At 44.9% G+C, this 27,810-nt stretch overlaps 1 protein-coding gene across 6 annotated transcripts; it reads left to right on the plus strand.

The window, feature by feature from the left end:
* Nucleotides 1-384: 384 nt before the first annotated feature.
* On the plus strand, nt 385-27,338 carry LOC147458613 (pre-mRNA-splicing factor ATP-dependent RNA helicase DEAH10-like). Of its 6 annotated transcripts, XM_086510070.1 has the most exons (12): nt 605-662; nt 759-839; nt 925-1,220; nt 1,365-1,494; nt 23,881-24,094; nt 24,187-24,583; nt 24,687-24,890; nt 24,971-25,131; nt 25,695-25,880; nt 25,965-26,196; nt 26,282-26,691; nt 26,805-27,338. In XM_086510070.1, the coding sequence occupies exons 5-12, from the start codon at nt 23,991-23,993 to the stop codon at nt 26,992-26,994; spliced, it is 1,884 nt and encodes a 627-aa protein (XP_086366196.1). In that variant the 5' UTR covers nt 605-662; nt 759-839; nt 925-1,220; nt 1,365-1,494; nt 23,881-23,990; the 3' UTR covers nt 26,995-27,338. The 6 variants fall into 6 exon arrangements, with proteins under 6 accessions (XP_086366193.1, XP_086366194.1, XP_086366192.1 ...); XM_086510067.1 differs by lacking the exons at nt 925-1,220; nt 1,365-1,494 and having other exon boundaries at nt 385-662; nt 26,282-26,472; nt 26,557-26,691; XM_086510068.1 differs by lacking the exons at nt 925-1,220; nt 1,365-1,494 and having other exon boundaries at nt 385-662; nt 26,282-26,472; nt 26,632-26,691.
* The last annotated feature ends 472 nt before the right edge of the window (nt 27,339-27,810 follow it).

Genomic DNA, 27,810 nt, shown 5'->3' on the forward strand with positions numbered 1-27,810 from the left:
CAATATTTTGACAATTTTTTTCAAAATACCCCCATATTTTGTCAGAACTTGCCCTTCAAATTTTAAAAAATTCCCAAAATATCCTCGGTTGTGAGATTAAACATCTTCAAAGATTTTTTTTTTGGTAGCTTTTCATAAGAAGATTGATTGTCGATCATTGTAAGACGCTAAAACCAGAATTTGAGCTTGTTATGTAAGCTTTAGAGATGAATTGCTTCATTATTTTTAGACATAATTGCCCTTTTCTGTCAACTAATTCATGAGAAATTATGTGTTAAGCAGTCAAAAACAAAAACTCTAGAGCAATCACCCAAAATGGAGACAAGGGTCTTTTAGGAATTTTAGGGGTATTTTGGGAATCTCCACAAATTACAGGCGTATTTTGGTAATTTGCCCTTTAAGTTTTGGACGTAGCAGGGATTCAAACGGCCTCGACGTCCTAACAGGCCAAGCACGACGATCATCACTAGTCACTAGTGGGCTTAAAGGACTCGCAGAAGCTACAGAAGGCAGTCAAGAGGAATTGTGACAAATGCCGTCCTTTCCGAACAACAACAGCCCACACTGCACTATGTCCCACCATTCGAAGGGTAGCAGTAGCAGGAAGCGGCCTGCCAGGCAAGATATTCAGGAGCAAAGAAGAGCGCTACCCATTGCATCAGGTACCTTCATCTGCCACTTTTTTTGAGTCTACTCAGAGTGTCCTCTAGGGCTGTGCAAAGCAAAGATCTCATTAGTTCCCTTTTTGCCTTCTTCAGCTGAGAAAAAGTTAGTTGAGGAAGTCTTGAAGAACGATACTCTTGTGGTGATTGGAGAAACTGGCAGCGGCAAAACTACACGTAGGTGCATCTTTATCAATATATACGTTTGAGAAATCACTAGAAGCCATGTGTCTTAAGCACTCAGTAGCTTTCACGTGTGCAGAATTATACTATAGTCTCTCTGTCCTGAGATGCTGTGGTCTTTGCCCAATAATGAAGGGAGCAGGCTCGAAGAGATCCTAGAGTGTATGGGAGTCTCTTGACGCTTGTGATTTATGCCCTAATTACCACATTCTGTGATTAACTAGTTCAAATATGCTTTCAAAGCTTCTTGCGTACTGGGATTTTACTCGAGCTTTCATTGTTGGATAGTTTGATATCTTTCTTTGCTTGATGGAGCCTTATCAAGATGGCGGCATCCATTTCAAGACCTATAGTGGTGACACTTCATGGTTTGAGGTGATTGTTTACCCTGATATGCAAATTTTAGAGTAGGGAAAGATACTGGGCTTTTTGTTATTGCTCTGGAAGTGGCGATGGTGAGCCCGAAGGACATGCTTGAAGTGGGGAATGACAATCATGGATCTCAACATGGAATAGCAGGTGGGCACCTTAATCTATGCTGGATGCAGGCTCAAGCCAGGACTCAGCAGCCAATGAGGCCAAACTCAACCAATTGCTGGATATATAAAAAACATGGCTGGATTTGCACACCTTGGGGCATGATTTTTTTGTAAGTTTGTACAATACGATTCATATAAATGATATTTGGCTTCCTTTTTTCCTTTAGGGCAGTCACGATTAACAGTCATTCGTAAGATATGCTTTGTATGGTCTATGCTTGATGCTGCTCTAATAGTCAGGGGAGAGCTGCTACTTCTGCCCTAAGGTGGTTCCCCCTTGTCTCATGTTGGAGTTGTTCATCACTAGAAGGCGGCATCCTTGGTTCCATGTCATGGTTGTAGGCCAGAGTGGCCCTGCATATGCATTAGACAATGAACATACTTGTTCTCAGCGATGCTCTCCACGATGTTGCTCACCTCTAGGCTGCCATGAGGTGGGACCCCCGTTCCTAGGGTTTTCCGGGGTGAGAGTCTTGAGTGTTCTGCAGTTCTGCTACTAAATATGTGTGTCAGGTCATTTTTAGTGAGTTTACATATTTATTAGCATTTTAGGGCCATTTGTGAGGATCGTGGGTTTTTTGTAGTAGGTAGGGCAAATTTCCTATTTGCCTATATGTGCAACATTTTGGCATGTTGAGATCATTGCAGAGCTCCAACGTTTGGACACACTCTCTCTAGCGTTTTCTCATTGCTAGCGTTTTGCAGTGTGGTCTCATCCTCTCGCCTTTTTGCTCACCATCTCTCTCTCTCTCTCTCTCTCTCTCTCTCTCTCTCTCTCTCTCTCTCTGTGGCGTTTTTCACCTACGTGTAAGGTGCAGCGGAATGAATGTTGTATTTTCTCAAGATTAGTGATCTTTATTGCTCAAGGTTCCTTTTAGTTCTTAGGGAAGGAGAGAGCCTTCTGTCTTGTAGAGTGCTATGATCACGAACAAAGTGAGTGGATATTGTGCATGCAAGTGAATGAGACTGAGAGAAGGAGAGAGAAGAGATATGACACTCGAGAGGTTGTAAAACCCTCCTCCGAAGGCCCCACTCTCGTCGGCGAGAGTGGTCTACTTTGATTGCACGAAGGTGTACAATGCGTATGCAATGGACTGATGCAATGGGACTATGCCGATGACGACAACGGTGATGACGACGGCGACTTGATGGCTGAAATCTGAGATCTTCTAACTGCTGAAATTCGGGACTGTTTCGGTGGCTGAAAATGACTGTTTTGGCTGCGTTTTAATGGCTGAAAATGGGGGAACATCTGCAACCATATTGGGGCTGATCTGCTACTGTTCATCTGCTGAAAATCTGCATTTGTCAAGGGCTGAAAATCTGCGTTTTTGTCAAGGCTGAAAAACGTTGAGATCTGCAAGTGATGCTGGCGTTTTTGCAAGAAAAACGCTGGCTTGTGATGTATCTGCTGAGGTTGGAAAACGCTGGAACTGCTGATGTTGCATAGCGTTAGTGAATGCTGAAAAACGGTAAGGGCTGAGGGTGGTTGGTCGCGGGAAAAACGCCAAGGATGGCCTAGGGTTGGAAACGCTAGGGTGCTGAGAGGGGGGGGGGGGTACTGCTGAGAAGTTGCCTGTTGAGCGGGAAGCTCCTGCTGCCTCTTCTGTCAGAAAGTGCTAATTTGGGTTTGCTTATATATTAACTTAGCAAAATTGCCCTACCTACTTTTGTTGGAAAGTCACTTAAAAATAATAAGTGAAAATAACAAAAAATAGGAAAATAGGCTAAATGCACAGGAAAATTCCCCTGACTGAATCTGATGGATTCTGAAGGGAATACTGATGATCATGCTGTGTGCAACCGGAGGATATGCATCTACACTCAGTGACTGGGCATGCACTGTCTACGAATAGACTCACAAAGGTGCCAGATCACTGCTAATCTAAACTGACTGGACTGACTGAACCCTGCTGTGGTGTAGCTTGTCCACGGACACATAGGGTTGGGATGTGTCACGTGACATCCCCTCCTTTTCAAAGTGAGGTACTGGTACCGAACTATATGGCGTTGAGGGAGATCGCCAACAGCATCCGGAATCGCCAGCCCACTCTGATGTGTGGGTCGTGCGGTACTTGAACTTCATAAATGTTTGCAACGCTTGCTTCTTTGGGCCGCGCCGAAAGCGACACAAAGTCTTCTGTGGCTCCCTCGATGCTTCAACTTCGTCTAGAGATCTGCTTCTTTCGTCTTCAAGAATCTCCATGGCTGAAAATTCCTGAAACCATCTCCAACACAAAACCATGAACATACCCATTCCATGTAAAGTGAATGAAAAAAATCTTGTCTTTCTCAAAGACTGTGTATGCAATGTAGATGAACATAGAGACGGAGTGACAACCCGTTCATCAAACACATGCAAACAATGAGATCGAATTTTTTCTGTTTGATCGAAATCAATCAACTGTGGCAAATCACAATGAAAATGCCCATTCTTGGTGCTCATACGATCATGTGCTCTGTCGGAAACTATGTCATGCCAAGGAAGAGACATGGAATGTGACTTCTTGACATATAAACTTTTCAGCTTTTCATGAAAAATCCGCATACATTCGTGCTCATCCATGAGAGAAACGTGCTCAACATACAATATGTCATGCCTAGGAAAAGGGATCACATAACGATGCCGACTAAAATACAGGAAACCGTCACGAATGAAACACTCGAACAATGCGTGCGTATCAATCATGCGAACACACAATACTTTCTTTGATGGTTCTTTAGACCAAGGCTCGAGAGCCAAGATCGGTTCTTCTTGAATGATCGAATCGTCCTGTGGGGGTTCTTTGGACCTCGACTCGAAAGCCAAGATCAGATCTTCGTGATTGATCGAATCGACAACGAGGTTAGTTTCGCTAGGAAAAGCATCCACTAACACATCATCCTTCTGGACAATCACGTCATCTTCATGCAGCTCATCATGCTTGGGAGAAATCACATCTTGATCATGCAAATCATCATGTTTGTGAGAAATCACATCTTGATCATGCAAATTGTCACAAATACAGAAGCGTAGCTGCTCACTCAGATAAATATCATGCGGAATTTAAGAGAGACAGTTCAACATGAAGAGAGAGAGAGAGAGAGAGAGAGAGAGAGAGAGAGAGAGAGAGAGAGAGAGAGAGAGAGAGAGAGAGAGAGAATTGACACAGTATTTGGGACCAGAAGATTGGTTGGTCCCTCCCCGTCAAGAGTATTCTTTATTCAGGGAGAGTCGTATACAAGCACAAGAACCCGAGGAAACCCCTCCGTTCTATAGTCTTAGACCCGAAGGTCGTTCTTTCCCGTAAAGGGCTTGGGCACAAGGCCGTTCTTTCCCGTAAGGGCTTAGGCGCGAAGCCGTTCTTTCCCGTAAAGGACTTAGGCACGAGGCCGTACTTCCCGTAAAGGACTTAGGCACGAGGCCGTACTTTCCCGTAAAGGACTTAGGCACGAGGCCGTACTTCCCTTGCTGGGTACTTAGGCATCAATTCACTTCCCTGGCTGGGAACTCCGTCGTCAATTTCCTTACCTTGCTAGGAACTCGGTCATCACTCCTGCATCATCCAAACACAAGGACTTAATTATAAACAAAGCTGAAAATCGTTACCTATCACTTCTCGGACGTGGAGGAGAGTTTCTGTCGCGATAGATTTCTTCTGGAACTCGTTCTTCGCGATGAAAGCTTGCTGAAATTGCAGGACAGCAGGGTAGGAATGTGGGAAAATCCTCTTGCAACTGAATTCTGGCGACGAGATCTCTTCACGTGAGCAGTAGGGCAGCGTGAGGGTGCTTCTGCGATCTCTTCCATGGCTGAAATCTGCTAGCGCTGGCTGCTTTTTGCTCCTCTTGCGAATTCTACCTCCCAGAGATGAGAGCGCTGGCTGCTTTTATAAGCCCTGCAGGTCGGCCAGAATAGGGAGGGTCGATTGCTTTTCTGCTAGAATAGTGGGCGCTGGCTTTTTCTTGCAGGTTTAGGAGGCGCTGGCCTTTTCTGCTTTTTGGAGAACGTCCTGCAACAATTTTAGTACTTGGCTGCCCACTTATTAAGTGGGCGGCCGGTCACTTAATAAACTTATTAAAAGTTAGTCTGTTCACTTAAAATTGACCGGCCGGTCAATGTGAACCTGTTTAAACTCAGTTTAAACCTTATAAACTTATTCCAATGCTTGCACTTATGCCTTCTAGGCGTCCCCGGATATGAACTCAAGCATTCAAACATCCGCTTCTCGTCTTGCTTTTTACCAAAGCTTCTTAGAACCCATCTTTATCCATGTGCTTGCGTTCTTACGCGTATTTTCTTACTCAGTTCGGATTTCCTCCTTAGACTCTTAGTGTGTCCCCTTACCGATGAACCTGTCACCCATCTTGTGACTCATCAGGGACCACCATTACCTGGTCTTCTCCCACCGAACTAACAAGCCAACTCCTTCACGATGCTTCTTGTCACCCATCATATGACACACCAGAGTTGTCCGTTTCTTGATGGCTTTTCTTATAGATCTGTGATTCCTTAACTTATTAGTTAACTTGTGCACATTTCTTATTAAAGTCCTAATTCTAGAAAATAGAAATTAGAAACAAAATAGTCAAATTAGTTTCATCCCTCTCACTTATAAACAGTTGTCCTCAACTCTAGAGGTCCAACTGAACTGCCGGGGAGAAATCGGAAAGATTCCAAATCTTACTCAATGGTGAGTTGAGCTAGTCCTTTCTCAAAAGAGAACTTTAAAAATTAAATGAAATAAAATTCAAGAATTCAATACTTACCTTACCGGTTCATGTCCTTCCTCTAGTACCTCGAGGATATCCTTCACCATTCATCAAACTTACGAGCCATGTAAGAACTCGTCATTCGCGTCTTTCCAACAGATTGGAATCCGAGAATTTGTTAACTCAATTCCACCTTCTCAATCCCGAGAAGAATAATCCTCCTAGAAATCAATCTAGGCATCTATCCTTGCGCATAATCCTGCGCTTAAAGAAGGTTCTTGTTTCGAGCCGTTGCTCAACGTAGGCGAGCGTTTCCAATCCGAAGATTCCTTGTGCACGGCGGCACTTCCTTCCAATCTTTTCCTCCTGTAAGTTATTACCACTAGCAGTGTTCTCGTGACGCCTACTAGCGTCTCTTCCTTGCAGAGGCCATCCTTGCAAGCATCTAGGACTCCTCGCAAAATCTTAGGCAAATAAAATTCTAGCCATACCATTCTGTGAACATAAGTTCAAACTTGGCTCACTTAAGGGTGAATCCGCTTTGGATCTCAAGGATGTTCTCCCATATGTGGTTAAGGTAATTCTTACCATTTTAAAATGGTTGGCGAATTTTACTCTTACGAACATAATAGTTCGAATTTATTCCAGTAGCGTGTAAATGCTACTTGACTTGCTCATGGAGAAACATATACCGCAACCAAAAGTTGCTACTGTAATAATAAAAGCACATAGCGTACTCAATAATCAACGACCATCAGAAAACCTCTTCTCTGTAGAGAATCCTTCTACCGAACACATCTCAAATAGAGATTCTCGTGTCGGAATATGCTTGCGCATAAAAAGGCGCTCAAGAGAGTATAACAAACTCTCGTCCAGTTCCTTGGCATAGGTCTGCATTTTCGTGTGTTATCCATGTACTCAAAGGTGTACATAATTCTTAAGCTGTGTTAGAGTTTTGGTGAACCTGGGAAATTACCTTCCCTTCGTAAGATCCTTAGAGCGAAGATGCTCAACTGGACGATCCCTTGGCTCGATCTTAGAGCAAAACCTGCTCATTAAATAACTAGTATTTCAATCCTTGGATTCCTCGAGCACCGGCCGTAGTCGTCGCTTGTTCCTTCTCTCATAAAGAGAGTGTTCATTCGTTTGTGCGAAAAGCACTACCATGTCCTCCCTGACCGGGTAGGGGGTGTGGGCTTAAAGAGTATTCAAGCTTAATGAAAGCTTTGCTTTGCTTGGAATCTCGGATTGGTTCCTTCCTTTCTGCCGTCCTACTCAGGGCATGGCATCCCTGCAACTCTTTTTCGACTTTGTTTCCAGAGTCCTGTTCCTGCATAATAACTCCGCTTTCTTGGACACGAAGTCCTTTCCTTGGGAATTTCAACTTCCGGATCACATCTTGAGAGTCTACCTCTCTTCAATCCGTGGATCTGCTTCCCGAACTTGGGTACGAAATCCTTAGGCTGATCTGGCTCTAGTTCCTCAGAGCACTTTTATCCTGCAGAGGCTCATGCCTTCCTCTGCTCCTACTCCCTCACGAAGAGGAAGTACACCTGCAATCAAATACTTAGAGATCATAACATAAAAATCGTACCTTCAAAGTCACGACGCTCGTAACGCAACTCGGTTCTCGAAAAAGCAATTCCCCGGAAGAGATCTCTGCATAGAAAATCCTCTCTTCCAATCTTACACACAAAAGAGGTGTGTTCTCGGGTTCCTTCTCGTAAATCAGCCCCGTCTACGACGTTTATGGGCTGAAAACAGAGAAAAACAGCAGCTTGTCGCGATGAAAACACGTTCCGTAGGCACTTCTTCGCGAGGGAACTCGCGCACTGGGTCTTGACGACATCTGGTACACTTGGGGCAGCCATGGGCATCACCGGCAACATCTTCTTTACGGCTGAAATCTGCAGCAGCATCTCCTCCTTGCAAAGATTGGTCTTCCCTTACCGGGTAGGGAGTGTTGGTTTGTGAGGTACTTAAGCTTGATAAAAGTTGTTCTTTGCTTGAAAGCTCAGAATGGTTCCTTCATAATTTCCTACCCGCACTAGCAGGCAATTTGTTGGAGAACTACCGGATACCAGATCAATCATGGGCCTTCTGGATGGTTAAGCAAAGCAGTTCATCGTATAAAACAATGTTCTGACTCAACCCTACTCTCATAAACACTCGAGAGTGATTGTCCTGGTTAGACACGTGCATATGTCGTGCATAAAAGCAATACGCATTTTATGAGTTCCTCAAAGATTTAACTTTGATCAAAGATCTTCCCTCTTCAGCACGCTGTATTTACTGGTTTTTGCCCTGTTTTTAGCTAAACAATCCCCGAACTGTCCTTTGCCAGTGGGGCACCATTCCCAATGGTTATGGCGTCTGTGTGGTTGAAAAACAGTCAAATTACAGCGCATACAAAGCGCTGAAAACGCACCTGTTTGGTGAGGTTATGACCCTCACCGGAGCCTGCTTTTGGAGTAGCAGTTAGCTACTCCAGTTCTAGCTCAAGGAGGCTCTTGCCTCAGCACAAAAGCATGAAACCACACAGCTGTACATCAGTCAAATGAAGAGCCCTATTGTGGGGCATCACATAACTGCACGTAGGGGGGGGAGAGAGCAATGTGTAGTGTGCAGGTCATCACTCCTAGCACCACACTGTACATAGAGTGGAAAGGAAGCACTCCATAGCTCTTAACCTGTGACAAGTTCTCAATGAAGCATCCCCCCAGCATAAATCGAGCGCCCCCTCTTCTGCGCTTGACCTGTAATGCATCTGTGAACAAATAGATGCAAAAAGGGAAAGATTTCCATGGCTGCCAAAACCTGCGTAGCTGAAAACGCAGCAAAACAGCCCTGTAAAGACGCATCTGACGCCTTCCAATGCTGAAAATGAGCTCCTTGGTCCTAGGTGAAGTTATGGGAAGCTCAAAAATGGAGAGAAATGGCTGAAAATCACAATTATCAGCCTCCAAAACTGCTCCAAAAGTCAGTTACGAGTTCTGTTCTCCCAAACTTGGTAATTTGGCCAAAGAGTGCCACTTGGCACTCATGCATGCAATTTCCCCGCATTGGGCTTCTTGCTTAAAAATCTCTCAATTGATGCATCAGTTGACTTTGCAGCAGAGTAATAAAATGTTTCCCTTGTCATTCTGAAGCTAATGACGCGAATAGATTTCGTGGCCCAAAATAGCAGTTTCCTAAATTTTAGGGGATGCTTCCGTTGGACTCCCATTGGTCATCCGACCATCAATGCCCACTGGGACCGCATCCAAAAATGCAATGTAGTCGAGCTGTCGGGTACTTTCCTTTGGTGACCCCACCTTGACATTGTACCTTTATTGAGTTCACTTCCTAGTATCCACCAACTTGCTAAGTGCGACGGGGGGACCTACATGATCTTGAACTGAGCGTAGATATCCTTTTACTTTACGAGTTGCAATGCCGACCACCTTCCCGTCTGCGGGTGAAACTACCGTTCACATTGGCCATACAATGTCCGATCATTTGCAACTTCAAAAAGAGGGTCTCAAAAATTAAACAAAAATCATTGGAAAGAAACCAACAACTAAGGTTAGCATTTGCCACGTCCTCGTGACATAATCTCCACCCGTGTAAGAGAGCGAGGGTGCTTGAAGAGAGTATTGGAAAGGAGGTAGCCTGTGTTTATGGTGAAGCCATGCATCTGAAACCATGATGTCATCTGCGCATACCAACATGAAGTGTCCCCCTGTAGAGCTAACTGTCTGGAAGACTCAAGGGCCAGTCTAGCATATCTGTCTCTAGTAGTATCCCATAGGTTGTGCGCAAAGGAGACGTATCTGGTAAGCATCTCAATCTCCATAGGGGGACAGCTAGCTCTGCTCGAATGATAGCGTGAGGTACAATGGCCTTGGCTCTAATCAGTCGAGAGATCATAGATACCAAGGGCCTCTCCATACGTCTCCAACCATCCTGGCCTACTCAAGGTCCCCATACTTGCACCCCATATAACATAGCTGAGGCTACTAAAGTATCAAAGAGCCATAAGTTTGTCTGAGGTTCCTGGAACTGAACCTGCGAACACATCCTCTCCAAGCCTCCCAAGGCCGCATAAGCTCTCATCAATCTAGTCTCTGCTGCTCTGTCACAACTTGGTGATGTGGCTGCCCACTAGACCCTCACACACCTCAGAATGCTGACGTGGCAGGGAAATACAGCCTTGCTGAATTGCTGACGTGACGGCAGCTCCGCAAAACGCGGCGCATATTACGGAATTTCGTACAGGGGCGAGCAGGCTTTTTGCGGCAGTTTTGGCTGCTTTATTTTCTACGTAAATGTGGCTGCTTTATTTTTACGCAAGGCAGCAGAGGCTTAAAGTTTTTAAAGGCTTTTAAAAATACCCAAGCTTTTGAACTTTTACCAGCTTTTGGGGCTCTGGTTTTAGCATCCCTTGTTATCTTTAAATATGCGGGCAGGGCCTCACAACTGAGGGCATCTGGACATAGAGTTTGAGAGTGAGCGTCTGTCTGCACTCTTGTACTTTGAACACAGATTAATACAAAAAGAAATACTGAAAGGGGCGCCAGTCTTTGGGGCCAATATCTCTAGGCACGGAACTCCGCCGGGCTAGTATCGAATCAATTGTGAACTGTGAACTGTTTTGAAGTGATTGTTTGTGGTGTCGTAGTAGATTCTCTACTTGGAGTGTCCAAGTCTGTTACAGTGGTATCAAAGCGCGATTGATTTCTCTCCTTCGGGATATCCGATCCTTTTTACGCGGCACTTATGGCTTCAGAAGGTAGAGATCGATCGACTTCCTCTGCATCCAGAGATGCGGGAAGAGATCACAACGAAGATTCATGCAAGGAATATGGCCCGCCTCGGCCTACTCAGGTGGAGCTCGAAGAGCTGGAGCGTCGATGATTGATCGACGATGCAACAAAGATGATGCTTAATTTTGCAAAGGACCCAAAATTTGCAAAATATATGACTGAGACCTCTTTTGATGAGGTGCACACATAGTGGCGGCAGTCCACAGAGCCACCCCTCAAATCGGCTCTCAAGAAACCTCCTACGCCGAGGATGTACACAGAGCAAGAATTAGAAGAGGTGGTTGATGCACGAATTGCTCAGCTTTTTGACACGCAGAACAAAGCTAAAAAGCACGACAAAAAGCAAAAGAAAGGGGCTGACTTCCCGGGTTATTTGGGTCATCAGTCTACCTTTTGAATCGGCAAGAAAGCAGAAGAAGCGTGTTCGATTTGAAGGAGTACGCAATTCTTCTTCTTCTTCTTCTTCTGACAGTTCTTCTAGCTCATCTGACTCGTGCGAAGAAGACAGAAAAGGCAAAAAGCGAAGCAAAAAGAAAAGCTTCGGAAAGGGCAAGAAAAAGGCAAAGAAGTCTAAATCTCGCCCCGTGGTTGACAGCTCTATGAAGGACTCGTCTTCAGATGGTTCAGACTCTGACGACAACAGCTTTTATGCAAAGAAGAAGAATGCTTTTATAAAGCCAACCAATATGACTTTCTGGAAGACAAAAGCAAGAAAGTTCGAGAGTTTAAGGAAGGTGGACAATCAATTAAATTTGACACTTTTTCTGGTTATAGAGATGCTTTGAAGGCTGTGTCTTTTATACAGCAGTTTGACATAGTTTCTCAGGAGGGCATTACTCAGAGTACTCTAAGATTCGGATAGCTGTCTCTTAGTTTAAGGGGAATGCTCGAACTTGGTTGTCCACGCTTCTATTAAGCAAGACAGAGCCAGTTAAATGGTTGAAATTCAAAAGGCTTTTTATTTCTTCTTGGCTAACTCGAGAGTATGAACGCGACATACGAACTGCTTGGAACCATCTACGGATGACCAAGAAAGATACAGTGGATGCTTATTGCGAGAGATTCTGGAGCTCTTTTCTACCCGCCTCTTCTTATAAGAAGATCTCGTTCAAAGAACAGATTGAGCGGTTTACCTTGGGTCTTCCTACAGAGATCCGAGATCACTGCTTAGAACAAAAGTCAACTTCCATTCAGGAGTTGATGAGTCATGCGAAACGGGGTTTTGCCATTCACTCTGGCAGTCTGACCTCCCCACAGATGAGATCATGACGGAATGAGCCGAACAGACTTTGAAAAATGAAATTAGAAAGAGAAAGAGCAACCCAGAACAAAAAAAAAAGGATGCACGACCCAAGCTCACTCCTCAAGAGAGGGCTCGCTATATTAAGGAGGGTAAGTGCTTTGGATGCGGGGAAACTGGGCATATCTCTGCGAAGTGCGCTAAAAAGGCACAGAAAGAACAGAACGACAAGGACAAGTGAGGCCTGAGAGTTCGAAAGCAAAACTTGACCTTTTGGCAAATTATGCATGCTCGCACAAAGGCATCCACATCTCTCCTCGAGGTAGGCCAATAGAAGAATGTCTCTACCGCTTTAACTGTCGCATCAATGCCACGATGCCCTGCATACGGTGGGACATGACTCTCTTCCATGACCTTATGTCGTAGTGGCCTTGTGACACAAAGTCTGCCATGCATCATCATAGAACCATCTCTGAGGAGGTAGTGCTCATGATGTTGCCCCTCTTGTAACTGTTCAAAGATCCTTGCAAAATCTTCATCAACAGTATACTGTTCCTTCATGTCATCTAGCTCATGATGATAAGGAATTGACACAGCTGAAATTTGTGGCTTTCTTGATAATGCATCAGCCACAACATTCTTTTTGCCTTCCACATGCATAATCTGAAAGTGGAACATGGAAAGAATGTTTGCCCATCGCATATGCTTTTCGGATGACTTTTATTGTGTCCAGAAGTATCGCAAGGTCTGATGATCTGTTTGGACAACAAAATCAGCACCTAAGAGGTAGTGCTTCCAGCTAGAAAGCGCATAAATCACGGCCAAGAGCTCTTTCTCATAGACTTGCATAGTCCTCTCTGGCCCTTGCAAAATTCGGCTTTCATAAGCTACTACCCGTCCGTCTTGCATTAGCACTGCTCCGATGCTACTGCCACACGCGTCACACTGGACCACAAATGACTTCCTGAGATTTAGCAAAACAATTACTGGATCTGTAGTCAACTTTTCCTGTAAGAGACTAAACGCCGAAATCTCTTTTTGGGTCCATTTGAAAGTGACCTCTTTCTTTTGCAAAGTGTGAAGAGGCGATGCTATCTCTGCAAAATTCCTGATAAACCTTCTATAGTAGGAACATAATCCCAAGAAGCTTCTGACATCGTGCACAGTCTTCAAGTCTGGCTATGTCTTAATAGCTTCGACCTTTGCGGGATCCATTCTGACACCATCCTTTGAGACTATGTGGCCAAGAAAGTGGATCTCTTCTAAGAAGAATTCACTTTTCTTAGGATTGACAAGTAACCTGTGATTGTGCAGCTCTTGAAACAGAATGGTCAAGTGACTCCTATGCTCCTCTTCATTCTTCGAATACACTAATAGTCCCAACAAACTTTTGATGCGAGCGGAAAATCCGGTCCATCATTCTGTTGAACGTGGCAGGAGCATTAGTTAGCCCAAACGGCATCACTAGAAACTCATAAAGACCAAATGTCGTTCTAAACACAGTCTTGTGCACATCCTCTGGCCTTATATGAATCTGATGGTACCCACTCTTAAGGTCTATCCTGCTGAAAATTGCAGCACTTTCTAAACGATCGAGAATATCATCAATCCTAGGAATAGGAAACCTATTCTTGATGGTATTCTTATTCAATGCACGGTAATCAATACACATGCGCCATGAGCCATCCTTCTTCTGCACTAGGAGCACTGGGGAGCAAAAGGGTGAAGAACCAGGCTGAATCAGCCCCTTCTCTAATAACTCCTCAACCTGGCCCATAATCTCTTTCTACTCCGCCACGCTAACCCTGTAGGGAGGTCTATTTGGTGGGCTACACCCTGACACCAAATCTATTCGATGGTCCTCAGGTCTCTCTGGCGGCAATTGCGGCGGTAATGAATCAGAAAAACAGTCACTAAACTTTTGCAAAAATGCTGACCTTTTATTATCTAACACATATAAATTTGATTGAGCACTATCTGAGACATCACGTGCAAAAATCAAGTACACAGAAAGATGATTCTTTATTACAGAAGTGATAGCAGAAGCAGATACAATAGGGACTGACTCTCCTTTAAGCTTTACATCCAAGATGTGAGTTTTGCCCCTATGCTGTACAGTGATCTTTTTGTTGTAGGCATCCAAGACTCCATGCACTCGGAACATCCACGGGATCCTCAACAAGGCATCACATCCTTCCAGCGGCATGATGTAGAACTCTTCTGTGTCCACATACGAATGAATATGCAGACGCAGCTTTCCAATGATGGGAGTAACACACTCTGAGTGGCTAGGACATGCCAACCCTGCCTCCGTTGTGTACCCCATCTCTTCAGCTCTGATGCCCAGCTTCATAGCTAACTCTAGTGAGATAAAGTTGGCTTTGGCACCTGGATCAAAGAAGATGAGTGTCGTTTGATCCCTAACTTTACCCCATGTCCTGCATAACTCACTAGCATCTGTACTGGGCTTGTCACCCACCATGTCTGGCACTAAACCTGCCGTGGGTTTAGGCTTCTTGCCTTTCTGGTCCTCTTTATCCTTTGAGTCAGCTGGTCTTCCTTTGTGGACAATTGGTAGCAAAGTGACCAGGCTGCTCGCATATAAAGCATTTGCTTTCAACCATTAGGACCTTCTTTTCCTCGAGCGACTTGCGCACAAAAGGCTTCCTTTTCTGTTTCTTTGCCTGCGCTCCAGAAGTCCCGGCTGAATCCTTGTCTTTGGTGGCCTTTTCTGACCCCTGTGACGCATTAGGAGCCGTTTTCACAAAGGGCTTCTTGGCTGAATTTTTCTTTTGCTGCCCTCCTTTGTTGTTGCTCGGAAACCCACTGTCCACAAGGCAAGACCAGTGTTCGCAACTTCCATAAGCTGAGTGAGGGTAGCCACTTTGTTCTTTGTACAGTAATCGCGAAGCCCTTTAGGCAGCCCAAAAACAGTACATCTCTATCTGCTTTGTCAATGGCACAAATCTATAGGAGGTCATTGAGAGTAACGCTTTACAAAACCTCCTATTGTACTCTAGCAAGCTTTTGCACGAAGCTGAAGTAAGCTGGTGCCAATCTGTCATGACGTCGCCTTCAAATTCATTTGACAGCCAAGCAGATGCAAACATTTGCTTGAAGTAAACCGAAGTGGCGGGTGCGTGTCCTTGCATTAACAATGTCGTCCACCAAGTAAGCGCATTGTCCTTTAAGAAAGTGGCAGCTTTCCTGACCTTCGAGGCCTCTATAAAATTCCCTCCCGCATAAGCTGTATCAAACTGCTGGAGGAAAGTGAGAGCCTTTGTCTTATCCTCGAAGCCACTAAAGGTACTGAACTTTACAGTTGAACCACCTTCTTTGTAAGCTTTTGGCTTCTCCAGTGTCCCCAAGTTGTCATATGGAATGGTCTGCAACATGGTCACTGTAGTAGGCATGATCGGCACATCTTGGCCATTCACATGTTGCGTCAGAGGTGCGATATCTGGCTGCTGTCCAGAAAAACCAGCCATGCCAAAATGACCCTGTGGCACCCCAAATTGGCCGTGGTTGCTCTGAAAACCGTGCTGCATGCCGATACTACGATACATGGGGTTTTGCATGATGCCTTGCATACCGCCAAACACTGTTCTTGGCATGTACGGCTGACTTCCAGACGCATAACCAGCCATACTTTGGAACACTGATCCACCCCCGAAATACCCAGGATGTATCGTGGGTGGTGGAAAAACTGGGTGCATAGCCTGGTGTCCAGTTCCTTGTCCATTCAAGACAGCATGTTGGCTTTGAAAGGTGGCGGGCTGAACTGGCATAACCTGTGGAATAGGCGCTCTAGCCACCTGTTCAAGCACGGGAGGAACTTGTTTTGGAGCCCATGACTCCGCAACATGCGAGCGCTCCCTATCCTCCTGAGCCGCATGAAGTACCTGGGCTTGAGCCTCAACAAGCTCCGTACGCGGCGTAGGTTGCCTATTTTGCTGTTGCACTCGTGGCGCTTGCAAGAACTCCATAAACCTTGGGTTCTGCACCAGCTGCAAAAAGACATTCACCGCGGCAACTAACTGAGTTCTGAATGTATCATCCTCAAGTTGCCCAGTCATAAAGCCCTGTACTACTGGAGGGACATTCACATTGATAGGAGGTATAGACTGACGTTGCCGTGAACTCTCGCCAGTCTCGAAGACCATAGGAGTCTCCTGCCTGTCCTTTGAAGAGGAACCCTCTTCCATAATGCCCTTCCCTTTGTCGGCCATATAGTGTAATCCCGCGTTTGTGTACTTTGTGTCTTTACCCAAAACAACCGAGGCTCACTTCTTGAGGAAAAAGTGATTGATGTCCCGGCAACGGAACCATGAAACCGGCCCGTGGGGCGGTAGGCTTTGGTTTTCACCCGAAATTCTTTTCTTTAGACACACACACACACACACACACACACAGAGCACTTTGCGAAAAGAACCTGCGACGGGAATTAACACTTGAATACACACATGGCTCGGAAGCTAGAATGCCCCGAGTAGACGCCGACAACTTGTAGGCCCCAAAATTGGCGCCCCTTTCGGTATTTCTTTATTCTTTAACAGAGGGAATAAAACCTGTGATCTCCTACGAGCTGCCCCTCATAATCCAGGTTGAGAAACACCTGTTCTGGCCCGATTTCTGCAGCATAACTGTACTAGGACGCTTCACAGTCAGTATCCCCATGCAATAGATGACTTTCCCGACGCATACGGACAGTTTGCAAAACGTCGCGAGAATCTGCAGCATGCTGTTTTCTGCCCCCAAAATGCGCCAGATCACTTCTACAGTGGTCTCCTCGCGTCCCCCAACCTCCTGGGGGTATTAGGGACCGTTTAGGTCCGAAACCCTAAACCTGCAAAAATACACAGCAGGCTGTAATTCCTTGTTTTGGGCTCGTTTCGCGTGCCGGTCGCATCTGTAGCAAGACCTCGAGCTCCTGCACCTGTAGAGCTACTTGCCTTTTGAATCGGACGAGATTTCTCACGTGAAACCTCTCCGAATTACCTGTGCCTGCGGGGGATTAGCCACTAGCTAACCTAGTACTTGTGCAAGAGGCTCTTGCCTCGGCAATCGCGCATGAACCCACACAACTGTACATCAGTCAAATGAAAAGCCCTCTTGTGGGGCATCACATAACTGCACGTAAGGGAGAGAGAGAGCAGTGTGTAGCGTGCAGGGCATCACACGCTGTAGGGCATCACTCCTGGCACCACACTGTACAGAGAGGGAAAGGAAGCACTCCATAGCTCTTAACCTGTGACAAAAACCCAAATGAAGCCTCTCCCAGCTTAAAAATCAACGCCTTTTTTTCTGCATGAGGCAAGTTCCTAAAAAATTGCCACTTGGCGCATTTACAAGGTTTTGCCCGTTTCGGGGTTGCCACCTAAAAATCTCCCGACTGGTCGCCCAGTTGACTCCGCGGCAGAGTTGTAAAGTGTTCCCCTAGTCATTCCGGAGGTAATGATGCGAACACATTTCGTGGCCCAAAATAGCAGTTCCCTAAATTTTAGGAAATGATTCCATTGGGCTCCCTGTGGTCATCTAACCATCTATCCTCATTGGGACCGCATCCAAAAATGCAATGTGGCCCAACTGTCGGATATTTTCTGCTGGTAGTCCCACCTTGACTTTATGCCTTTATTGAGTTCACTTCCTAGTGTCCACCAACTTGCTAAGTGCGACGGGGGGACCTACATGATCTTGCTCTGAGCCTAGACATGCTCTTACTATACGAATTCCAGTGCTGACCACTTCCCGTCTGCGTTCACATTGGCTATACAATGTCCGACCGTTTGCTACTTTAAAAAGAGGGTCTCAAAAATAAAACAAAACCCATTGGAAAGAAACCAACAACTAAAGTTAGCAGTTGCCACGTCCTCGTGACATAGTTAACAGCTGCCACGTCCCCGTGACAATATCTCATGGCTCGGACCTTTTTAGATTATTTGCGGGAGGAGTGATGAGGGAGTCGTTGGACAGCTCGTGGCCCGGACCTGGATGGTTATTTGCGGGAGGTGTGTTCATCGGCGGCTTTATGTTTCTATGTCTTGTAACATGCATATGTAAGCATTTGTGTTGCATTTTGATGTGCCAACTACTGAATATTCCTAATTGGATGAGATTGCCTAGGTATGTAATTTTAGTGCATCAAGACACCCGTGCAAGATCAGTACGGTTTGGGTGTGATGGCTAATTTTACTACGCTAGAATATCAAGAGTTTCGATCTGGACGAGTTAGGCAATCCTTGACGTAGATGGGGAAGGGGGAGGGTCGGAAAAACCTCTTGGTGGGGAAAATTCTTCTTCGCCTCTCTCATGCTCATCACCTCCTAGCGAAGTATCCATTCCGCTTCGAGTGATGACCATTCTAAAGTCGTGGGGTCTTGTGGGTTCTTGTAGGTTCTTGTGGGTTCTTAAGTTAACGAGGAACTTGGATTCTTGGGATTCTTGAGGTTCTTGCGGTTCTTCTTTCGCTTGCAATCTGTGTTTGAGAAGGATCTTCTCTTCACCCGAGTTCTGCTCTTTCCTGCGGGTGCACCCCTTGGCGGCTTTGCGCTCACACCAAGGTTGCTTTTTCCCACCTCACGTGGATTGGCCGGCCACTAAGTGCACGTTCCGCTCTCAATGAGTGAAAAGAGGCACAAGGGGAGGTTGGACAAGCCCTTCTTTCTTGGGTTTCCTGTCACTCTTCAAAAACACGATTAGGAATCGACACGCCCAAGCGAACTTGGGTTCGTGCGACCTCAACAAGCAAGAAAAATTATGTGGTTCTTGTGGTTCTTTCCTTGAGTGATACAGAACACTACCAAAGCTCTGATACCAATGTAAGGTGCAGCGAAATGAATGTTTGAACTTTGCTCAAGATGAGTGCTCCGAACTGTGCTCAAGGGTTCCTTTTACTTACGGAAGGGAGAGCCTTCCGTTCCTTTAGTGAGAGAGTGCAATGGACACAAACAAAGTGAATGGACACAGTGAATGGAAGTGCATGAGACTGAAAGATAGAGAAGAGAATACAACACCAGAGACGTTGTAAAACCCTCCTCCGAAGGCCCCACTCTCTATGGCGAGAGTCGTCTACTTATGATTGCATAAATCTCTACAATGCTTGGACTTGCCGACGCTGTTGATGACGACGAGACGGACTGAAATCTGCAAATCTTTATCTGTTGAGTTCTGACTCTATGTCGGTGACGATGTCGATGACGTCGATGCGACGACGACGCGCTGAAAACGCAGATGCTGAAATCTGCGTTTTCCAGGCTGAAACTGTAAACCTCGATGGGTCCCACCGTGCGGCGAGGAACTACTGCGGGAAGGTGAGATCTGCGAGGTTCCAGATTTGTTCTGCGAGTGCTAAAGGCTGAAAACTGAAAACGCTGGTCCTATGGCTGATTTTGTCGCGATGATCTGCAAAAACGCTGAGGTTGTTCTGCAAACCAAAAATGCTAGGGCTGAAAACTGATCTTGCAGGGAAATCTGCTAATGCTAGGAAATCTGTTGTGTTGCTGTGGGAATCTGCTAACGCTTGGGCTGATCTGCTGTCTACTGTCGCCGGGAATCTGCAAGTGCAAAAACGCTGGCTGATCTGGTGCAAAAACGCTAGGCCTTCTGTTGAGAGAAAACACGAGAGTTGTCGCAGGGGTTGGTCTTGCTGAGAAGTTGCATGTTGTGCAAGGTGCTCCTGCTGCCTCTTCTGCCAATTAGTGCTAGTCTAGGTTTGCTTATATACAAACTTACTCAATTTGCCCTACCTACTTTCCAACAAAAGTCACTTAAAAATAATAAGTGAAAAATGTCAAAAATAGGGAAAATAGGCTAAATGCACTAGAAAATTCCCTTGATGGATTTTGATGGGAATGCTTATGATCATGCTGTGTGCAACCAGAGGATATGCATCTACACCAAGTGACTGGGCATGCACGGTCTGCGAACAGACTCACAAAAGTGCTAGAACACTTCTAGATCTAGACTGATTGGACTGACTGAACCCTTGTCGTGCTGTAGCTTGTCCACGGACACCTAGGGTTGGATGTGTCACGTGACATGTCTACAGGCTGTCTCCCATCTGTATCCACTAATGTGAGGTATAGACTGCCCAGGTGCTTGATGTGTCTCAGAGTAGAAGACGATGTCTCTTCCCATAAAACTATCCTCAAAAGCACCCACATCAAGGCGCATAGATCCATTACAATTCCAGGTGGCAACTTTGAATGTGGTCCCATAGGTCTCACACCGTCATGTGGAGCGCCGCTCTACAATCACCACCCGACCATCTCTGTAGAAGGCCGTCTTTCCCTTCTCCCTTGCCGCTTGAATCTCTGGCATTACCTCTCTCATATGCGCAAGCTGTGTGAGAGTGAGGTCATCTCCAAGGTATATGCCTGTTTTCTTTAGTGTAGGACGCCTCTTCAAGAAGTCCTTCTTTGCCTCCACGGATGAAAAACGCATGATTAAAGCTCTCTCCTTTGAAATCTCCCCATTTCCTTGTGTCTTCTTCCCTACCCTCCATGCCTTCGTATGAGTAGCCTCACTACCCATCATGCGGAGAAGTTCTTTGACTTCCCCTTCCACATCATCTCGGTCTTTTAGACCGGTGACTCGTATGTGCAAAGCTCTAGTTTTCCTTCGCTGCTCTTTTTCTAGAGTCATGGTGATGATTGTAGGAGTGGGGACAGATGTGGTTTCTTTCCCTTTCCCTTTCCCTTTCTTAGCGACTTCTATCCATTTCTCGGCCTCATCCGCCTTCTTTTGTGTCTTCATGATCGCATCCATCCACGAAGACATCTTTACCACATTCTGTTTCTCCTCCTCTTTGATCATCCGTACCTGCTCCTTGATAACCTTGATGTCCTCTTATCACCCGGGGCTGGAATTCCCCTTCCTCTAGTCCACCGCTTGCTCTATCAACCAGCTCTCGCTTGAGGGCTGAGACCTCTTCTTTGAGTGCTTGTGAATCCGTCTTAAGTGCTTGTAGCTCTGCGTGCAAGTCTTCTTTCTCCTTCTTCCATTGCGCACCCTCGTTGAGGAACATTTGAAGAAGGTTGGCCTTCTCTTTCCACCATCCTTCTGTATCTGCTTTCCATTCTTTCATCTCCCTTTCCATTTGTGTTATCCGCTTGTTTGTACGCATGAAGGTTGCCTTTGTATGGGGCTTGCAAGTTGGTGAAGCGCTTATGACCTCGGGAACGGGCATGGGTTGGTTGAGCTCGCCTTCTCTAATGTCTTCAGAAGCTTCCTGTTCCTTCACAAGCTTAACATAACGGGACGGGTTGTTACCATCTTCTGTCGCCATAGCTCAATGCGTGCGTGCGCAGGATGATAAAGAGAGTGGCTGGGATGTGTGTGTGTGAGAGAGAGAGAGAGAGAGAGAGAGAGAGAGAGAGAGAGAGAGAGAGATGACACGACATGTTGGGTCCCAACCACCCTCAAGGGTCCCCTTGCTCTGTTGCAGAGCAAGGTACTTGCTTCATTTCTTGCACAGAAATGCTGATATAATGATGCTAAATGTTGAGATGCTGAGATGCTAATGGGTACTTGATGCAGATGCTTGGTACTGTTGAGATACTAAAGGGTATTGTAGTAGATGCTGAGGGTACTGCTGTGGATGCTTGGTACTTGAGAGTCTAAGTGCTCGGTACTGCGGGTACTTGGTGCTTGATACCGCGTGTACTGCTGGAGATGCTTGGTATGCGACGACGACGACGACGACGACGATACGGCAGAGATGCTTGTACGGCGAGGCTAGGGCTGACTGCTGAAACACTAATGATGTTGATGGCTTGGGTTTGCAACCATGACGAGGCTATGGGCTGAAATCTGATGAAAACACTGAGGGCTGAATGCTGAAAACGCCGGCGATGATAGCTGAAAAATGCTGGAACTGCTTCTGGGAGAAAACGCTGAGAGGAGGCTGATGATGCTGCGGGTGCTGCAAGTACTGCCCTCTTCTCCTTCTTCTTCTCCCCCCTTCTAGCGCCCAAGGGCTGCCTATATAGGCACTGCAAGCTGGGTCGAGCATTCACTTCCTGGGCCCTCGATATCAATAAAAATGCCAAAGTCAGTGACTATTAAGTGAGCACATAAAAGTCGGTTCACACGCTTGAATGCCTATATGCCGACTGATTGTACTGTGCAAGAGAAACCATGACCAGCCTAGACATGCACATCCTGCTAGAGGCTCACAAGGGTGCCAGGCTAGGTTTTAAGCTAAGACTGATGCTAGACTTTAGCAGAAGCTTGTCCCCGTGGCACAAGTGCAGTGCGCACGTGACAGGCTTCTTTGTTTGTGTCCCGCCGGGGCAAACTTTGTTATTCACAAGAGAGATTACAAGGCTTACAACTCTACAATCTGCAAGAATGCGAAAGTGCCCCCCCTCGAAACCCAACCCATATATAGGGAAGTAACAATAATCCCCGACCCACATTTCAATAACCCATGCCAAATAAATGGGAGTATGAAGGGTCAAAAACATCAAAATAGGGCGCCCAACAAAAAGGCCACAAGTGACACTCCAGATTTTGTGGTAAAAATCCCCTGTGATGCCTACATTCTAAAAAAGCCTCATGAGGCGGGCACTGCCACAAAGAAGCCCTCACTCTCAAGATCTAGGCAGGAAAACCCAGGAGATGACCTCCAAAACTCTAACAAGACCTAGTAGACAATCTTACTTTATGCTTAAAAGAACATAAAGATGGACCCTAATGGCACAATTTTTCTTGCTCTTATTTTCTAGCCTCAAGAGGTTGAAAGTTTGATCCTTTATTGTCAATGACCATGATTTGAGATGACTAGTCGCTTTTGGAGGGAAGTATGGAGTAATATGGGAACAATTTTACATTTGATAGAATGGGGACAAATCTCAAACTGTCCTCATCTATTCATCCATATTGGATAGACTGTTTGGCAATCAAAGAAAACAATTTCCACTTTGTTTCATCGAAAACTACATACTTCTCAGAAAATGTTTGTTGCAAGTCAGAAGAATGATCAGTATAGCTCCCGCTGGGTGAATCTGCTTTAACACAAGCAAGGCACTTCTTGAAATCATTGAGTAATCTAAAAACGGACCGTTCTCATACCAAAGACAAGAGTTTGAAGGGGATTGCTTTGTACTGCTAATTTTTGAAGAGGATCACTTTGTACAAGGTGAGGTTATTGCAATTGTTATGTGAAACAAGCTTTGATGAAATCTTAAGCGAAACAAAATAAGGCAACAAGCGACTGCAAGTTGGTGATTGGGTTCTACTGTGGTCTGAGAGGAAAAAATATTCTGTATCATGGGCTGTTCCAAGTAGTAGAATATGTTAACAAGGGAATTCTTTAGAACAGATTGGCAAAGTTTTTCACAAACTTTATTTCACCACCTTAATAATCTAATTCCGTTAGACTTGTACAATCATTGGAAAGAGAATGCTCTTGACTTACGATTATTTATTTTACTGGATCGATACTTGCTCATGAAGAGAGGAAATTCAATGAGAGGATTTTGACTAGGTATCTTGTCGCTCAGTGGATGGATGAAGAACACTTTCACGGTTCACCCTCTAGTCGATCTCTGAATCTTCACTTGAATTTTGAGAATATCAAATTAATATCTGCATTTTGTGTTTGTAGATTAGAGGTGTACTTGAGTCTTTCTCTTTCTGCATATGTAATATTTATATCTTCGTGCAATCAAAAGTGATGCCAGTGTTGATAGTGCTTGCTAGGATGGCCAATTTGTAAGTGTTGTTTGTGATGGTGAACTTGCCTTTGTTACTTCCAGAGTTACCACAGTTTCTTCATGCTGGAGGTTTTTGTGAGAGAGGGAGAATTGGCATCACTCAGCCTAGGCGAGTTGCTGCTGTCACAGTAGCGGCACGCGTAGCTGAAGAGATGGAAGTAGATTTGGGTCAAGAAGTTGGCTATTCCATCAGATTTGAAGACACAACTTCTGCCGCAACAGTAATTAAATATCTGACGGATGGAATGCTTCTCAGGTGTGCGATAGTTGATTCTTGTTTTTTTGTCCTCTGTTTTGACTACCGAAACAATTACTGATGGGTCGGTTTCATCTTCAAAAAAACGTTAGGGAGGCTCTTTTGGACCCACTGCTTCACAATTACTCTGTCATTATTGTGGATGAAGCCCATGAGAGAACCATTCATACTGATGTGCTCCTGGGGCTCCTCAAAGCAGTGCAGAAAAGGCGGAAGGCTGTAAAGCAGGAACCTGTTACAGAAACCAGACAATTTGATTCTAGTAAGAGGACGGCAATCTCTAAGCACAGTGAAAATTGTAACCAAGCCAGAATTAGTCACTTGAAGCTAGTAGTTATGTCTGCAACATTAGATGCAGAAGGATTTTCCCAGTATTTTGATAATGCAAGGACTGTGTATATTCAGGGAAGGCAGTATCTTGTTGACATTCTGTATACTTATCAGCCTGAGCCAGATTATCTTGATGCCGTTCTAATCACAATTTTCCAGGTCAGGACCTTTCATGCCCAAAGACCCACTTTTAATAGCCATTTTTAATTTTCAATCTTCACAATTTAAAATTCCAAAATATTCTCTGGTCTTTATCCTCAAGGTGCACTTGGAAGAAAAGGCAGGAAATGTCCTAGTTTTTTTAACAGGTCAAGAAGAAATTGAGGCAGTTGAGCGACTCTTACTGGAACGCTCTGTTCATTTACCAGTTGGCTCCTTAAAGCTCACGGTAGCTCCTATTTACGCAGCCCTGCCATGCAACCAACAGATGCAAGTTTTCAAGACTACTCCTAGAGGATCACGCAAGGTATATCTGCTATTTGAGTTGTTTGTCTCTAGGAGGTGCAAGGCTTGCAGGTCTTTAGTAATTTCCATTGTGTCTTGCAGGTAATACTGGCCACTAACATAGCAGAGACGTCCGTGACCATTCCTGGAGTGTGTTATGTGATTGATCCGGGTTTAGTGAAAGCACGCATTTTCAACCCTCGAGCAGGAGTAGAATCTTTATCTGTTATGCCTGTGTCAAAAGCCCAGGCCCTACAACGAAGGTATGTGAGGGATTTTCTTTTTCTATGATTTAGGTAGTGACGAGTGTAGGTCCTGTCCAGCTGCCCAGACATCTTTTTGTGGAGTTATTTTTTGTGTTTGAGTAACTTGTATTGCGTTTTGGAGCACTAATCAAGATTAGACCAGGATAGCTAAGACCTTCCTGATGTTTTGTGACGATCTGCAGTCAGTTATCGTGGAGTGAAGAATGTGATTTCGCAAAAACCTTCAGTATTTTTCGGTTCTTAGCTGCCGAATAGGTCCACTTCCCTACTTCTAAGTAGACATAAACAGGACACTGTTCTATCTGCTAAATGGGCTGGATAATCATAATGCCGAAGATTGTCAGTCAATTGCTCTATGTTCTGGTTGCTCTTTGTGCTTTCTACTGGGATTACTCCACCCTAGTTATTGGCAGCACAGCGTTTCTAGCTCTTTAACTTGCTCTATTTTCTGGTTGCTATTAGCTAGGTGTCTAGTGCGGTCACTTTTACGGACTTATTGGTAGGGCAGAGTTGTAGTTTTGTAACCAGAGAATCTGTTTGTATGGTAACCTCTTCAACAGTGGTCGTGCAGGTCGTGAAAGGCCAGGGAAATGTTTTCGACTTTACACAGAGGATACTTTTTATAAGCTGGAAGATGCTTCAATCCCTGAAATAAAAAGATGCAACCTTGCTAGTGTCGTCTTGCAGCTGAAAGCTTTGGGTATTGATGATATTCTTTGCTTTGATTTTATGGACAAGCCATCTAGGCAAGTTTAAGGCCCAAGTTAATAATGCCATCAGATTCTCAACTACTGTCAAGGTTTATACGGATTTGTTGTTGCCCCTTGCAGCACAGCAATTAGAAAATCTCTGGAACATCTTTACATCCTTGGTGCTTTGACAGATGAAGGAAAGCTATCAGACCCACTAGGCTTCCAGATGTCTCGTTTTCCTGTGGAGCCTCTTTATGCAAAGGCTGTAATTATATCCTGTGAATACAAGTGCTCTGCTGAAATGTTGGGCCTAGTTGCCATGCTTTCTGTGGAGTCTATCTTTTACCAACCTCGTGGGAAATTAGAGGAGGTACTTTAGTTACTTTGCACAGTCAGAATGTTATTCGGATAAACATTGTCAAATGCTTCTCCCCTCAGTCAATTCTCTGTTTCAGGCCAAGGCTGCCAAGCAGCGATTCTTATGTGCTGATGGTGACCATATAACTTTGGTCAATGTTCTTTGTGCTTATGTTAGCGAGGTGGAGAAGACGGGTAATGGACATGTGCCAGGCAAAGGCAACTCGCGATGGTGCAAAGAGAACTTCATTAATGGTCGGTCTCTTAGACGGGCATTAGATATATACAGGTCAGAACCTTGTAAAGCAGCTAAGATCAAGCTGCTGTTCAGCTATGGCTGTCCAGAGCATTTATGTTTCTTTTCTTTGCACAGACAAATAGAAAGATATTTGCCTGGCATGGGCTTGTCCACGGTGTCTTGTGTGGAAGAGTGGATGCTGTTTTGTAGGTGTTTGACTGCTGCTTTTTTCCTCAATACAGCTCGTAGACAGCCAGATGGTTCCTACAGGTATCAATCCTATGCTTTTCTTCTTGTTCTTTAAATACTAAACAATTGTTCTGCCACAGTTAGGTTTGGTTATCTGCATACTTTTGAACGTGGATTTCTTACGAGAATGGCAGGGCTATGTCGAGTGGGCAGACTGTTTTTGTCCATCCATCATCAGTTCTCTTCGGAAAGAAACCTGATTGTTTGATCTATAATGAGCTTGTCTGCACCACACGACACTACATCCGGAATGTTACACGCATAGATTCAGCCTGGCTACCAGAATTAGCCTCCCAATATTTTGTCACAAAGTTGGCAGCCTGATTATTAAGCTTTGATTGGCTTCTCCTGTGCAGTAAGGAGATTGAAAGCCCTAGTGTCTCTCTTGGCATGCAACCGTGGCATATCATGCGGTTTGCTGCTTTTCTCCTCAGATTTAAATGTCTCAAGCATGCGTGTAAATGTTTGAGCTTGTATACCGGGGGGTGGACATGTGTAAACTATCGGTGTTGTCATGTCACTTCAGGCTATTGGTTGTGCTGATGTTGCAGCTCACATTTTTTCTTTTGCTTATGATATTTTAGGCCCAGGAAAGGGTGTGTAGAAAAGCTGTCCACGTTGAAGGTACAACTCGTTGTATAGTCACACGTTAATTATGATCTTTCCAACAGCCGGTCTCAATTTTAATAATGGAATTATGTGATTTTAATTTTAACAATGTGAATTATGTGCTATGGTCTCAATTTTAACAATGGAATTATGTGATTTTTTTATTTTTTATTTTGTTGCAAAAATTGAAGCGCTGTTACACCAATCTTAGTCGAAATGATGTAGCATAGGCTCATAATAGAGTTTTGAGAACATGATCAAACTGGGGTTGGCCCATACGGTTTAAACTTGAGATTATTACTTTTAATTTTGTAATAACCCATAATTAATGGCCTTGAAGGATGGTCCTTAATAACAAAATAATCCTCTTCGAAGAAAATCTTCACCCAAGGTCGCATGATTGAACCTTGCAACTTGATTAACTTATGGCAAGCATATACAAGCTCCATAGTGAAAGAATTACAAGGATTCCAAATTGTAGTATAGCTTAAATAGCTTGTCATTTATACTAAAAATTAAATTTGTTCTCTT

The sequence above is a fragment of the Adiantum capillus-veneris genome, chromosome 4 (genome assembly GCF_014529385.1).
Source record: "Adiantum capillus-veneris isolate H3 chromosome 4, ASM1452938v2, whole genome shotgun sequence".
NCBI lineage: Eukaryota > Viridiplantae > Streptophyta > Polypodiopsida > Polypodiales > Pteridaceae > Adiantum > Adiantum capillus-veneris.

What these genes read in the sequence shown, in the direction of transcription:
- LOC147458613 (XM_086510066.1), top strand. Translation starts at nt 533, where the DNA reads ATGCCGTCCTTTCCGAACAACAACAGCCCACACTGCACTATGTCCCAC. An exon ending in TGGCAGCGGCAAAACTACAC is followed by an intron (nt 840 to 23,880) that starts GTAGGTGCATCT and finishes TGTTACTTCCAG; the next exon opens with AGTTACCACAGTTTCTTCAT. An exon ending in CTCCTAGAGGATCACGCAAG is followed by an intron (nt 24,891 to 24,970) that starts GTATATCTGCTA and finishes TGTGTCTTGCAG; the next exon opens with GTAATACTGGCCACTAACAT.